The sequence below is a fragment of the Bos javanicus genome, chromosome 22 (genome assembly GCF_032452875.1).
Source record: "Bos javanicus breed banteng chromosome 22, ARS-OSU_banteng_1.0, whole genome shotgun sequence".
NCBI classification, from domain to species: domain Eukaryota; kingdom Metazoa; phylum Chordata; class Mammalia; order Artiodactyla; family Bovidae; genus Bos; species Bos javanicus.
In genome coordinates this window covers 50094564-50107597 of record NC_083889.1, presented here as the reverse complement: position 1 = coordinate 50107597, position 13034 = coordinate 50094564, and the positions used below count along the sequence as shown (strand labels likewise).

Sequence of the window (13034 nt, the reverse complement as noted above, 5' to 3'; positions counted from 1 at the left end):
GAAGGAGGACTAAAAAAATTCTTAAATTTACCATAGGAACAATTGGGGTGGGGAGAAGAATAAATGAGAATGCTGGGAGTGACAGAAAATGACAAGTCAATACATCAGTTCAGCTCAGTCACTCAGTTCAGTGTCTGACTCTTTGAGACTCCATGGACTGCAGCACACCAGGCCTCCCTGTCCATCACCAACTCCCAGAGCTTACTCAAACTCATGTCGATTGAGATGGTGATGCCATCTCATTTTCCGTCGTTCCCTTCTCCTCCCTTCTTCAATCTTTCCCAACATCAGGGTCTTTTCCAATGAGTCAGTTCTTTGCATCAGGTGGCCAAAGTATTGCAGTTTCAGCTTGAACAGCCGTCTAGTACGTCAAGGCTGTATATCGTCACCCTGCTTATTTAACTTCTATGCAGAGTACATCATGAGAAACGCTGGGCCGGAAGAAGCACAAGCTGGAATCAAGATTGCCGGGAGAAATATCAATAACCTCAGATATGCACATGACACCACCCTTATGGCAGAAAGTGAAGAGGAACTAAAAAGCCTCTTGATGAAAGTGAAAGAAGAGAGTGAAAAAGTTGGCTTAAAGCGCAACATTCAGAAAACGAAGATCATGGCATCTGATCCCATCACTTCATGGCAAATAGATGGGGAGACAGTGGAGACAGTGGCAGACTTACTGTATAGCACAGAGAACTATGCTCAGTGTTATGTGCCAGCCTGGATGCGAGGGGATCGGGGGAGAATGGATACATTTATGCCTGAGTCCCTTCACTGTTCACCTGAAACTACCACAACCTTGTTAATCGGCTATAAGCGAAAGCGAAAGTCCAAGTCGCTCAGTTGTGTCCAACTCTTTTCGACTCCATGGCCTACACAGTCCATGAAATTCTCTAGGCCAGATTACTGGAGTGTAGCCTATCCCTTCTCCAGCGGATCTTCCTGACCTAGGAATCGAACTGAGGTATCCTGCATTGCAGGCGGATTCTTTACCAGCTGAGCTACCAGGGAAGCCCCATTAATTGGCTATTTCCCAATACAAAATTTTTTTGGTATTTTTTTTTAACAAATTTTTTAATTAAAAAAAAAAAAAAGAAAACCACATGAAAACTTGCTGAGCACCACTATTTGAGATATGCAAAAGGACCATGATGTATCACCTCCCACCAGGGAATGTGGCCATCCTCCAAAAGCCTCCAAACAGTAAATATTGAATACGGCATGAAAATAAGACAACTGCCTCCACCGTCAGGAGGAGCACAGCCAACATGGAGAGCAGCAGGAAAATTCCTGAAAATACAACAAAACAGACCAACCACAGAATTCCAACATGCCCCTCCCAGGCGTTCCTCTGTCCTCAGAAATCATAATTCCTAAACACACATGCACCACAACATTCATTACCACTCTATTTGCAGCAGCAAGAACACAGAAGCCTGCTCACCATCCATCAACAGGTGAATGAAGAAATAAACATGGTGTCCACACAGACAATGCAACAGTCCTCGGGCGTAAAAAAGAATGAAATAATGCCACTGGCAACAACACAGCTGGAGGTAGAGGTGATCATACCAACAAGTGTAATGGAGACAAGGAACAAAAACGTCTTACGATATCTCCTATAGGCGGACACTAAAAAATGGACACAAATGAACTAATTTAAAAACAGAGAAACAGACTCAAGGACTTGGCAAACAAATACACGTTTACCAAAAGAATCAGGTGGGGTAGGGGAGAGAAATTTGGAGGTTAAGATAAACATAAACACAAAACATATACCCAAAATGTGATCAACAGTGCCTTACTGTGGAGCCCAGGAACTCCTACGGGAAAATAATCCAAGAAAGAACAGGTATACGCGTATGTAGAACTGAATCACAGTATACCTGAGACCGCACACCGAAAAACAAACACAGCTCAGGTGCTGTCCACCTAAAACAAGCACGTCGTTGCAAATCAACTGTACTCCAACATAAAATAAAACCCCAATTAAAAAAAGAAACAGAAATGCCTACTATATTCCCTTCAGACCAGGGGGGCCTAGGCTGGTGTTAACTCCCTGGGCGCCAGAGCAGTCCTGGGGCTGAGGGAGCCAGGGAGCACGTGCCTGCACAGGAACCCCCCTTGGATTTGCGGTGTCTGATCCCCTCTGAATGGGATCATGCTGTCCACATCCAGGGGGGCCCTCCAGCAGCAAAACCCAAAGTAGGCAACCGAAGGGTGGGGCACCCTCTGGACTGCAAGAGCTATGAACAGTCACCGTGTGTGCAGGTCTCCTGGTGGTGGGGTGCCCACCTCCAGCCTACTTCCTTCGAGTCGACCCTGTCCTCTATGGCCGCACCCTGGGCGCTGCCGTGTTACGAGAGTTGGTTATTTGTCTGGGGGTGTGAAGACTAAGGGGGAACAAGAAAGGAGCCACAAGCCCTTGGTTGTTTGATCTGGCACATTCCACTCTCAGTTATAAGCCAAGAACAGGACTCTTTGCTAAGGCTCTGGCGGCCAGAAAACCCAGTGTTGGGCACAAAAAAATCTTTCCGCCTTGTGGCCATTTCTCAGAACTACAGCTTTAAAACCCTTGCTTCTGGACACTAGGGGCTTACCTGATAGCTCAGTTGGTAAAGAATCCGCCTGCAATGCAGGAGACCTCGGTTCGATTCCTGCGTCAGGAAGATCCACTGGAGAAGGGATAGGCTACCCACTCCAGTATTCTTGGGCTTCCCTGATGGCTCAACTGGTAAAGAATCTGCCCACAATGTCGGAGACCTGGGTTCACTCCCTGGATTGGGAAGATCCCCTGGAAAAGGGAAATACTGGAGAATACTGTAGGCTACGCACTCCAGTATTCTGGCCTGGAGAATTCCATGGACTATATAGTCCATGGGGTCGCAAAGAGTCGGACATGACTGAGTGCCTTTCACTGTCTGACACTTAATAATCACAAGGGCTGGGGCACTGTAAGTGGCACTTGCCCATAAGAAATATCCCTGTGGAGGTAATCAGAAAAGAATTCAGAGGGGTGGACTTTCATGAAGTCAATTTCAAGACGAATATTTCACTCTCACTGTTAAAAAAAAAAAAAAGCACGTGGAAACTTGCTCAGCATAGCTTATTAGTAGAGAAATGCAAACCAAAAGGACCACAAGGTAAACCTCCCACCAGGCAGAATGGCCATCCTCCAGAAGTCTACGAACAGTAAGTACTGTGTAGAGAAAGGGGAACCCTCCTACACTGTTGGGGGGAATGCACAGGGGCACAGCCAATTGGGAAGAGAGGTGGGAGATTCCTGAAAAAATGAAAAATACACCGACCGTAGGATTTGGAAATGCTTTTCCCAGCGGATATCCTCAGAAAACCATAATTCCTGAACATATATGCACCCCAACATTCATTGCGGCACTATTTACAACAGCCAGGACACAGAAGTCTCCAAAATGTCTCTTGATAGATGAATAAAGAGGATATGGTACATATATACAATGGTATATCAGGCAAAAAAATAAGAATGAAATAATGCAGTTTTCAGCAACAAGGACCTAGAGATGATTACAGCAATTCAAGAAAATCAGTAGAGATCCAAAAACATCCTATGATATTGCTTATATGCGGAATCTAAAAATGGATACAAATGAACTAATTTACAAGAGAGAAACAGTCCCACAGACTTAGAAAAGAAATTTATGGGAAATTCCCCTGCAGTATAGGGTCAGGACTCAGGTTTCACTGCCAAGGTCTTAGATTGGATCCCTGGTCATGGAACTGAGATGCCAGAACCTGCAGGCCATAGTCAAAAAAAATATATATATATAAAAGAAAAGAAATTTATGATTACTAAAGGGAGGGATGGGAGGGAAGGATAAATTTGCAGGTTGGAATGAACACATATACACCAATATATGTAAAACAGATTATCAACAAGGACGTGATGGACAGCACAGGTAACTCTAGTCAACAGTCTTTCAAAACCTATATGGGAAAAAACTCAAATAAGAATATATATATTCAGTGGATCACTGAAAAAAATCAACAAGGAATTGAAAAACATACCTAGAGAGAAATGCTTTTGAACTGTGGTCTTGGAGAAGACTCTTGAGAGTCCCTTGGACTGTAAGATCAAACCAGTCCATCCTAAAGGAAATCAGTCCTGAATATTCACTGGAAGGACTGATGCTGAAGCTGAAGCTCCAATACTTTGGCTACCTGATGCAAAGAACCTACTCATTTGAAAAGAACCTACTCATTTGAAAAGACCCTGATGCTGGGAAAGACTGAAGGCAGGAGGAGAGGGGGACGACAGAGGATGAGATGGTTGGATGACATCACTGACTCAATGGACGTGAGTTTGAGCAAACTCCAGGAGATGGTGAAGGACAGGGAGGCCTGGCATGCTGCAGTCCATGGGGTAGAAAAGAGATGGATGCAAATGAACTGAACTAAGAGAGAAATGGCAAAGAAAACACCAGATCCAAGACCTATGGGATGCCACAAAAGCAGTTCCAAAAGGCAAATTTACAGGGATGCAATGTTACCTCAGGAAACAAGACAAAGTATCAAAGAAGCAAGGTAACCTTATACCTAAAGCAACCAGAGAAGAAAGACAAAATCCAAAGTTAGTAAAAGAAATTATAAACATAAGAACAGGAATGAATGAAATAGAGACAAAGAAAATCATAAAAAAGATCAATGAAAGTAAAAGCTTGTTCTTTGAAAAGATACACAATATTGATAAACCTTTAGCCGAACTCATCAAGAAAAAAAAAGAGAGTGGGCTCAAATCAATAAAATTAGTGGGCTTCCCTGGTGGCTCAGTGGTAAAGAATCCACCTGCCAATGCAGGAAACACAGGTTCGATCCCTGCTCCGGAAAGATCCCACGTGTGGTGGAGCAACTGAGTCCGTGTGCCACAAGTACTGAGTCTGTGCTCTAGAGCAGGCGACCTCCAGCTACTGAGCTCTCACACCACAGATACTGAAGCCAGCACGCCCTAGAGCCAGTGCTCAGCAACGAGAGAAGCCACTGCAGTGAGAAGTCTGTGCACTGCAGACAGAGACAAGCCCATGCAGCACAGCCAATAAATAAATAACAATAAAAAATTAAATCAGAGATGAAAAAGAAGTTAGAATGGACACCACAGAGATATCAATACAAAGGGTCGTAAGAGACTACTACAAACAACTTTATGCCAATAAAATGGACAACCTAAAAGAAACAGACAAATTCTGGGCGTTCCCTGGCGGTCTAGTGGCTATGACTCCGCGCTTCCACTGCCAGGGGCCCAAGTTCAACCCCTGGTCAGGGAATTAAGATCCTGCAAGTCACAGGGTGCAACCCTAAATAAACAAACACTTTAAAAAGTTTTAATTTAAAAAGAGAAATGTACGAAGTCTTAGAAATGTATACCTTTCAAGACTGAACCAGGAAGGAACAGAAATATGAACAGACCAATCACAAGTAATGAAAGTGACACTGAGATGAGAAAACTTCCAACAGACAAAAGTGCAGGACCAGGCGGCTCCACAGGTGACTTTTACCAGACATGTAGAGAAGAGTTAACACCCGTATTTCTGAAAATATCCCCCCAGATTCCAGATGAAGGAACACTCCCGAACTCATTCTACAAGGCCACCATCACCCTAATACCAAAACAGACACATACAAATACAGGTCAATACCACTGATGAACACAGATGCAAAAATCCTCAACAAAATACTAGCAGACTGAAACCAACAATACATTAAAAGGCTCATGCACCAGGATCAAGTGGGATTTATCCTAGGGATGCAAAGATTCTTCAATATATTCAAATCAATCAGTGTGATACACCACATTAACAAACTGAAGAATAAAAACCATATAATCATCTCAATTGATGAAGGAAAAGCTTTTGACAAAATTCAATTTCCATTTATGATAAAAACTCTCCAGAAAGTGGGCACAGAGGGACCTTACTTCAACATAATAAAGGCCATACATGACAAACCCATAGCTAGCATCATTCTCAACGGTGAAAAGCTGAAAACATTTCCTCTAAGATTAGAAAGAAGGATGTTTACTCTTGCCACTTTTATTCAACATAGTTTTCAAAGTCCTAATATGACAGTCAGAGAAAAGAAAGAAAGAAAAGGAATCCAAATTGGAAAGGAAGAAAAGCTGTCACTGTCGGCAGATGACGTGATACCGTACACAGAACATCCTAAAGATGCAATCGGAAAACTACTAGAGCTCACCAATGAACGTGGCAAATTTGCGGGATGCAAAATTAATATAGAAATCACTTGAATTCCTATACACTAACAACAAGAAATCAGAAGAGAAATCAAGGAAAACAGGGAACTTCCCTGCCTTCAGTGGCTAGGACTCCACACTCCCAATGCAGGGGGCCTGGGTTCAATCCCTGTTCAGGGAACTAGATTCCACATGCTGCAATGAAAAGATTCTGCTTGCCACAACAGAGATTGAAGATCTCATGTGCCAAAACTAAGACCTGGTGCAGCCAAATAGATATTTTTTAAAAGAAAGAAATCAAGGAAATAATCCCCATTTACCATCACATCAAAAAGAGTAAAACACCTAGGAATAAGCCTACCTAAGGAGATAAAAAATTATACTCTGAAAATACTGATGAAAGAATTGTGGATGACACAAACAGATGGAAAGATACACCGTGCTCTTGGACTGGAAGCATCAGTATCGTCAAAACATGACTCCACTACCCAATGCAGTCTACGGATTCAGTGCAATCCCTATCAAATTACCAATGGCATTTCTTACAAAACTAGAACCACCACCGCAACAAATGTTTAGATTTGTACAGATACACAGAAGACCTGAAATAGCCAAGCAATCCTGAGAAGAAAAACAGCTGGAGGAATCAGGCACCCTGCCTTCAGACTAAACTACACAGCTATAGGAATCAAAACAGCAGGGTACTGGCACAAAACCAGAAATACAGATCAGTGGACCCAGAAATAAACCCATGCGCCTACGGTCGAGTAATCTATGACAAAGGAAGCAAGAATACACAATGGAGGAAAGGCAGTCTCTTCAGTAAGTGGTGTGCTGGGAAAAGTGGACGGTTACAGTGTAGAAGAATGAAATGAGAACATCCTCTAACACCATAGAGGCTTCTCTGGTGGCTCAGCTGGTAAAGAATCTGCCTGCAATGCAGGAGACCTGGGTTTGATCCCTGGGTTGGGAAGATCCCTTGGAGAAGGGAATGGTTACCCACTCCAGTATTCTGGCCTGGAGAACTCCACGGACTGTATATCCATGGGGTCGCAGAGTCGGACATGACTTTCACTCACTAACACCATACACAAAAATAAACTCAAAATGGATTAAAGACCTAAATTTAAGGCCAGACTCTATAAAACTCCTAGAGGAAAAGAGAGGGCAAACACTCCTTAACGTAAATCACAGCAGTGTCTTTTTTGATCCACCTCCTAGAATAATGAAAACTTTAAAAATTAAGAAATGAGACCTAAATAAACTTCAAGCCTTCTGCACAGCAAAGGAAACCATAAACAAAACAAGAAGACAACCCACAGAATAGGAGGAAATATTTGCAAACAAAGTGACCGAGAAGGGATTAATCTCCACAATATACAAACACCTCATACAGTTTTATGTTAAAAAAAAAAAATCAGAGTATCTAAATAGACATTTCTCTAAAGAAGACATACTAATGACTAAAAAGCACATGAAAAGATGCTCAACATCACTAATTTTTAGACAAATGTAAATGACAACTACAACAATGTACCACCTCACACCAGTCAGAAGGCCCATCATGAAAAAGTCTACAGACAGAGACTCCCTTGGTGGCCAAGCAGTTAGGACTCTGCACTTCCAATGAAGGGAATGTGAATTCAATCCCTGATCGGGGAACTAGATCCCAAATGCCACAGCTAAGAGTTTGCATGCTGCAACTAAAGATTCCAGGTGTCGCAACTAAGACCAGGCAGAGCCAGATAAATAAATAAAAAGTATATGAATATGGCTCCCTCCCTCCTCCAGGCACAGGCCCTTCAGGCTATGCATCTCATAGCCCAGTCCACCCCAGACATCAGCACAGGATTCGAAACGCAACTCCCAGTCCTCAGACCCCTAGAAGTGACTTGCTCCAGCCGGTTTATTCAGTTTTCAATCATAGGAATATAAACTGAGAGACAAAAGGCACCCAAAGAAATATACAAAAGACCCAAATGCTGGCAGTGGCTCTGTCCATTGAAAAACCACTGAAGGCGAGGCTGGCTTTTCCAGGTCAAACTGGCCGTGGTAAACCGTAAGGCTCATGGGCACCCAGACAAAACCAGTGTACCCTAGGGGGACAAAGGGGGCACTGCAGGAAAGAAGGTGCTCGATCCACTTTGAGAGCAATCAGAGCTTTGCAGAGGGAAAGCCCCAGATGCCAGAAGGGCACAGAGACCCATAAGCTTTTGATGGCTTTATAATCAAAAGACTGAGGGAGCCCAATACCAAAAGTGGCTATAGATAGAGATACCACCTACATAATAGTGGTGAGCCTCAAGCTTCAGGTGGTCATTGATGTGGTGAGCCACTTGATAAAATCTCTCATAAGCACCAGGGCAACCCTCTCAGTCTTAACCTAGACTGAAAGCCTTAACAATCATAAGAAATATGTAGTGGGAGTGTCAGTAGACACGGGTACACTTTCCTGCAACCCCTTTTGTGCAACATCAGTGGCCAGTCATTTCTACATTCCCTTGTTTGTGCCTGATTGTCCTCTCCCTTTAATAGATGGGACTTATTAACTAAATTAGGGGCCACTCTGTCACCCTGCTTATTTAACTTATATGCAGAGTACATCATGAGAAACGCTGGGCCGGAAGAAGCACAAGCTGGAATCAAGATTGCCGGGAGAAATATCAATAACCTCAGATATGCACATGACACCACCCTTATGGCAGAAAGTGAAGAGGAACTCAAAAGCCTCTTGATGAAAGTGAAAGAGGAGAGTGAAAAAGTTGGCTTAAAGCTCAACATTCAGAAAACTAAGATCATGGCATCTGGTCCCATCACTTCATGGGAAATAGATGGGGGAAAAGTGGAAACAGTGTCAGACTTTATTTTTTGGGCTCCAAAATCACTGCAGATGGTGACTGCAGCCATGAAATTAAAAGACACTCCTTGGAAGGAAAATTATGACCAACCTAGATAGCATATTCAAAAGCAGAGACATTACTTTGCCAACAAAGGTCTGTCTAGTCAAGGCTATGGTTTTTCCAGTGGTCATGTATGGATGTGAAAGTTGGACTGTGAAGAAAGCTGAGTGCTGAAGAATTGATGCTTTTGAACTGTGGTGTTGGAGAAGACCCTTGAGGGTCCCTTGTACTGCAAGGAGATCCAACCAGTCCATTCTAAAGGAGATCAGTTCTGGGTATTCTTTGGAAGGAACGATGGTAAAGCTGAAACTCCAGTACTTTGGCCACCTCATGCGAAGAGTTGACTCATTGGAAAAGACTCTGATGCTGGGAGGGATAGGGGGCAGGAGGAGAAGGGGACGACAGAGGATGAGATGGCTGGATGGCATCACCGACTCGATGGACATAAGTCTGAGTAAACTCCGGGAGTTTGGACAGGGAGTGGACAGGGAGGCCTGGTGTGCTGCGATTCATGGGGTCGCAAAGAGTTGGACACAGCTGAGGGACTGAAGTGAACTGAACTGTTTCTTGAAGGACAAGGAAGCCACCCTTATAACTAAATGATGTGAACAAAAAACTTGTTTAAAATAACAAGACTAAATCTATAATTAAAAGACTCTGAAGTATAAAACCTGAACTATAAAATAGTAAGGTTCCAGGCCTAGCCAAAAGCAAACAAGTGAGGCTTCAAGTAACCCTCTCTAGATATGGAAACTGTTTGGAAAATATGGTTTGGGTCTCCAAAACTGTGGCTGCAATCTCTTTTAATAACTCTTTTAATGTCAATTGCTTTAATTCTTTTCATTTGTATCTTCTATAAACTCATTCTCTGATGTTTAACACCCACAAGGGCTAAGAGAATAGTACTCAGTCAGTAAAGAGTCTGCCTGCAATGCGGGAGACCCTGGTTCAATCACTGGCTCGGGAAGATCCCCGGGAGTAGGAAATGGCAACCCGCTCCAGTATTCTGGAGAATTCCATGGACAGAGGAGCCTGGTGGGCTACAGTCCATGGGTTCACAAGTCGGAAATGACTGAGTGACTAACACACACACAACCAGAGTCAGCATTACAGTTCTCCCAAAAGTGAAGGAAGACTCAGTCAGGGCTTACACTTTTTCCCCAGGGAGGCCTACATCCTATCTCAGCAGAAAGCAGTTAATGATAAGTTTGTTGGCCCTTAACCCCCTTTAAGCATAAAGGATAAATACCTGGAGGCAGGGAATGATAGGGGCAGAGCCAACCAAGGTCCGTCTAGTCAAGGCTGTGGTTTTTCCAGTGGTCATGTATGGATGTGAGAGTTGGACTGTGAAGAAAGCTGAGCACTGAAGAATTGATGCTTTTGAACTGTGGTGCTGGAGAAGACTCTTGAGAGTCTCTTGGACTGCAAGGAGATCCAACCAATTCATTCTAAAGGAGATCAGTCCTGGGTGTTCTTTGGAAGGAGTGATGCTAAAGCTGAAACTCCAATACTTTGGCCACCTCATGTAAAGAGTTGACTCACTGGAAAAGACCCTGATGCTGGGAGGGATTGGGGGCAGGAGGAGAAGGGGACAACAGAGGATGAGATGGCTGGATTGCATCACCGACTCAATGGACATGCGTTTGGGTGAACTCCGGGAGTTGGTGATGGACAGGGAGGCCTGGCGTGCTGCAATTCATAGGGTTGCAAAGAGTTGGACACGACTAAGCCACTGAACTGAACTGAAAAAGACAAAGTAGGTGATTAAACACTTAATCCCACTAAGGGAGCGTAAGAAAAAACTATGGGAGACTGCTTTAAGTTAATCATCATTCAAGAAGGCACCTTTAAAAAAAAAGAAAAAGAGCAGGTTTGCTTAATCATAAAATCATGAAACAGAAGCAGGAGGCATGCCCCCAAACAACCATTGGTTTAATGGTAGAAGGAGACCTACATCCAGCCCAGTGATTCCTAGGACATGCTCCCCTGAGTGCACTAAAAGAAACAATTTAAGGAAAGAGAGACATTATGCTAAAACCTGAAATGACTTATCATATTTCAGTATATGGTTACTGCCTTTTTGCTCATTCCCATTGTGCCAACTCCAGTACTTTGGCCACCTCATGCGAAGAGTTGACTCATTGGAAAAGACTCTGATGCTGGGAGGGATTGGGGGCAGGAGGAAAAGGGGACGACAGGATGAGATGGCTGGATGGCATCACTGGCTCGATGGACTTGAGTTTGAGTGAACGACGGGAGTTGGTGATGGACAGGGAGGCCTGGCGTGCTGCAGCTCATGGGGTAGCAAAGAGTCGGACACGACTGAACTGAACTGAACTGATTGCACCATGACAGTCCTGATTTGACCTTGTAGGAGCAAGAAAACTCCCCTACCCCATGTGCAGAAGAAACTGATGATGGAAGCGTGACATCTCAAGAATGAGGAAGAAGGTAGTCTTCTTGCTGTCCCCACTCTTCCTTTGATTATAAAACTATACCCACCAAGTTCTTGGGGCAGCACCTTCTCACCCACCCACTTGAAGGCCTCTCAAGGGCGCTTTTCTAAAAAGTCACTTTTTATTTATCACTTTCACTTCTTGCTGAATTCTCTGTGCTCTGAGACATAAAGAACCAGAGCTCCTCAGAGCCTTACCCCCGCCTCCGCACCCACCCCACCCCCGCGACCCGCTTTTCTGCGGTTTCATCAGTAGACTGGCTTTATAGCTCCCAGGCAAGTGAATCCAAGTGTGGTTCGGTAACACCCTCACCCAAGCCCCATTAAAATGGTGGCCAGGTGTCAGCCATGCCTAAAAGGCACCCCATCTCTGCTGGGTAAACATAAACTTGTTTACTGTACCAGGACATATGCCGCACCTCCTGGTCGACCTGATAAGCGACTCTCAGGACTGCCTCGGGCCCCAGGGCGCTCATCTGCCTTCTAGAGCCGGGCAGTCAAGGCCCCAAATTTTGCAGTTTCCCCATCACCCTATCTCTCAGTACTCCAGGATAAGCCAGGTCTCCCACCAATTTCCTAGTCCAGTTCGGCAAAGGATCAGTGTTTGGAGAGCGGACGGGCTTCCAGCTCCGTCTGGCCAGTTTGTCCATATCACAGCGCACAGCTTGGGTAGAGAGGCAATGAGAAACCAACCAAGGCCGGCAGGTGCGGACGAGGTGCGAGCCGGAGCGAGGGGGCACGCAGGCAGCACGCTCAAGTTAGGCGCACACGTGGCCGCTGACTTCTGGGGCACGTGCTCGTCACGGGGGGAGTTTGCAGGTGGCGGCACCAGACTGGGCAAGGCATGATCTGTACCCGAGAACTCTAAGGGTCACTGACGGGAACCCACTCAGGACCCTAGTTTGACGTTCCTCAGTTTCCCCGTGCCCCGCCACCCACCCCACCCCAACTTACCTCCTCCGCGGCGCTGGCCGCCTCTGCGGGGCGCGCTGCCTTTTCGGGCGCGGGGCATGCCGCAAATCGGGCACGACAGGGCGGGGGGTCAGGGACCCGGCGGCGGGGGGTTCCAGGCCAGCGAGTCGCCGGCCGGTGCGCTGAGTTGAGACCTAGGCAGACGACGGGAGCCACACGCTGCGCGCGCCACCATCTTCGCGAGGCGCCCCGCCCTGCCAGATGGGTCGAAGCGCCCCGCCCCGCTAAATGGGTGGCTGGGAAGGCGAGTCCCTAGCCACTCGGCTCAGACCGCATCCATGCGGCCGAACCTTCTATTCCCAAAGTGCAGCGTGCGCAGATTACCGGCGCCAGGCTGGGCGCAGAGCACCTCGGGAATTGTAGTCTACTCCTGGGGAGCCCATAAGCCCACGACGCTCTAGCTGAACTATGCACCCACAATGCCCTGCGCCCTTCCCCCAGCACGTGTAGTCATTAACTCTGAAGCTGCCCGCACTGTGCTGTC

At 45.5% G+C, this 13034-nt stretch overlaps 1 protein-coding gene across 3 annotated transcripts in view; it reads right to left on the bottom strand.

Annotated features, from left to right (window-relative positions):
- The window catches only part of IFRD2 (interferon related developmental regulator 2), a 27283-nt gene extending 14255 nt beyond the window's left edge, over positions 1-13028 (bottom strand). For all 3 annotated transcript variants that reach the window (XM_061396845.1, XM_061396846.1, XM_061396847.1), the window contains exon 1: positions 12533-13028. In XM_061396845.1, coding sequence (XP_061252829.1) covers positions 12533-12590 — 58 coding nt within the window. In that variant the 5' untranslated portion in view covers positions 12591-13028. The remainder of the gene's footprint in view (positions 1-12532) is intronic.
- Between the last annotated feature and the right edge of the window lie 6 nt (positions 13029-13034).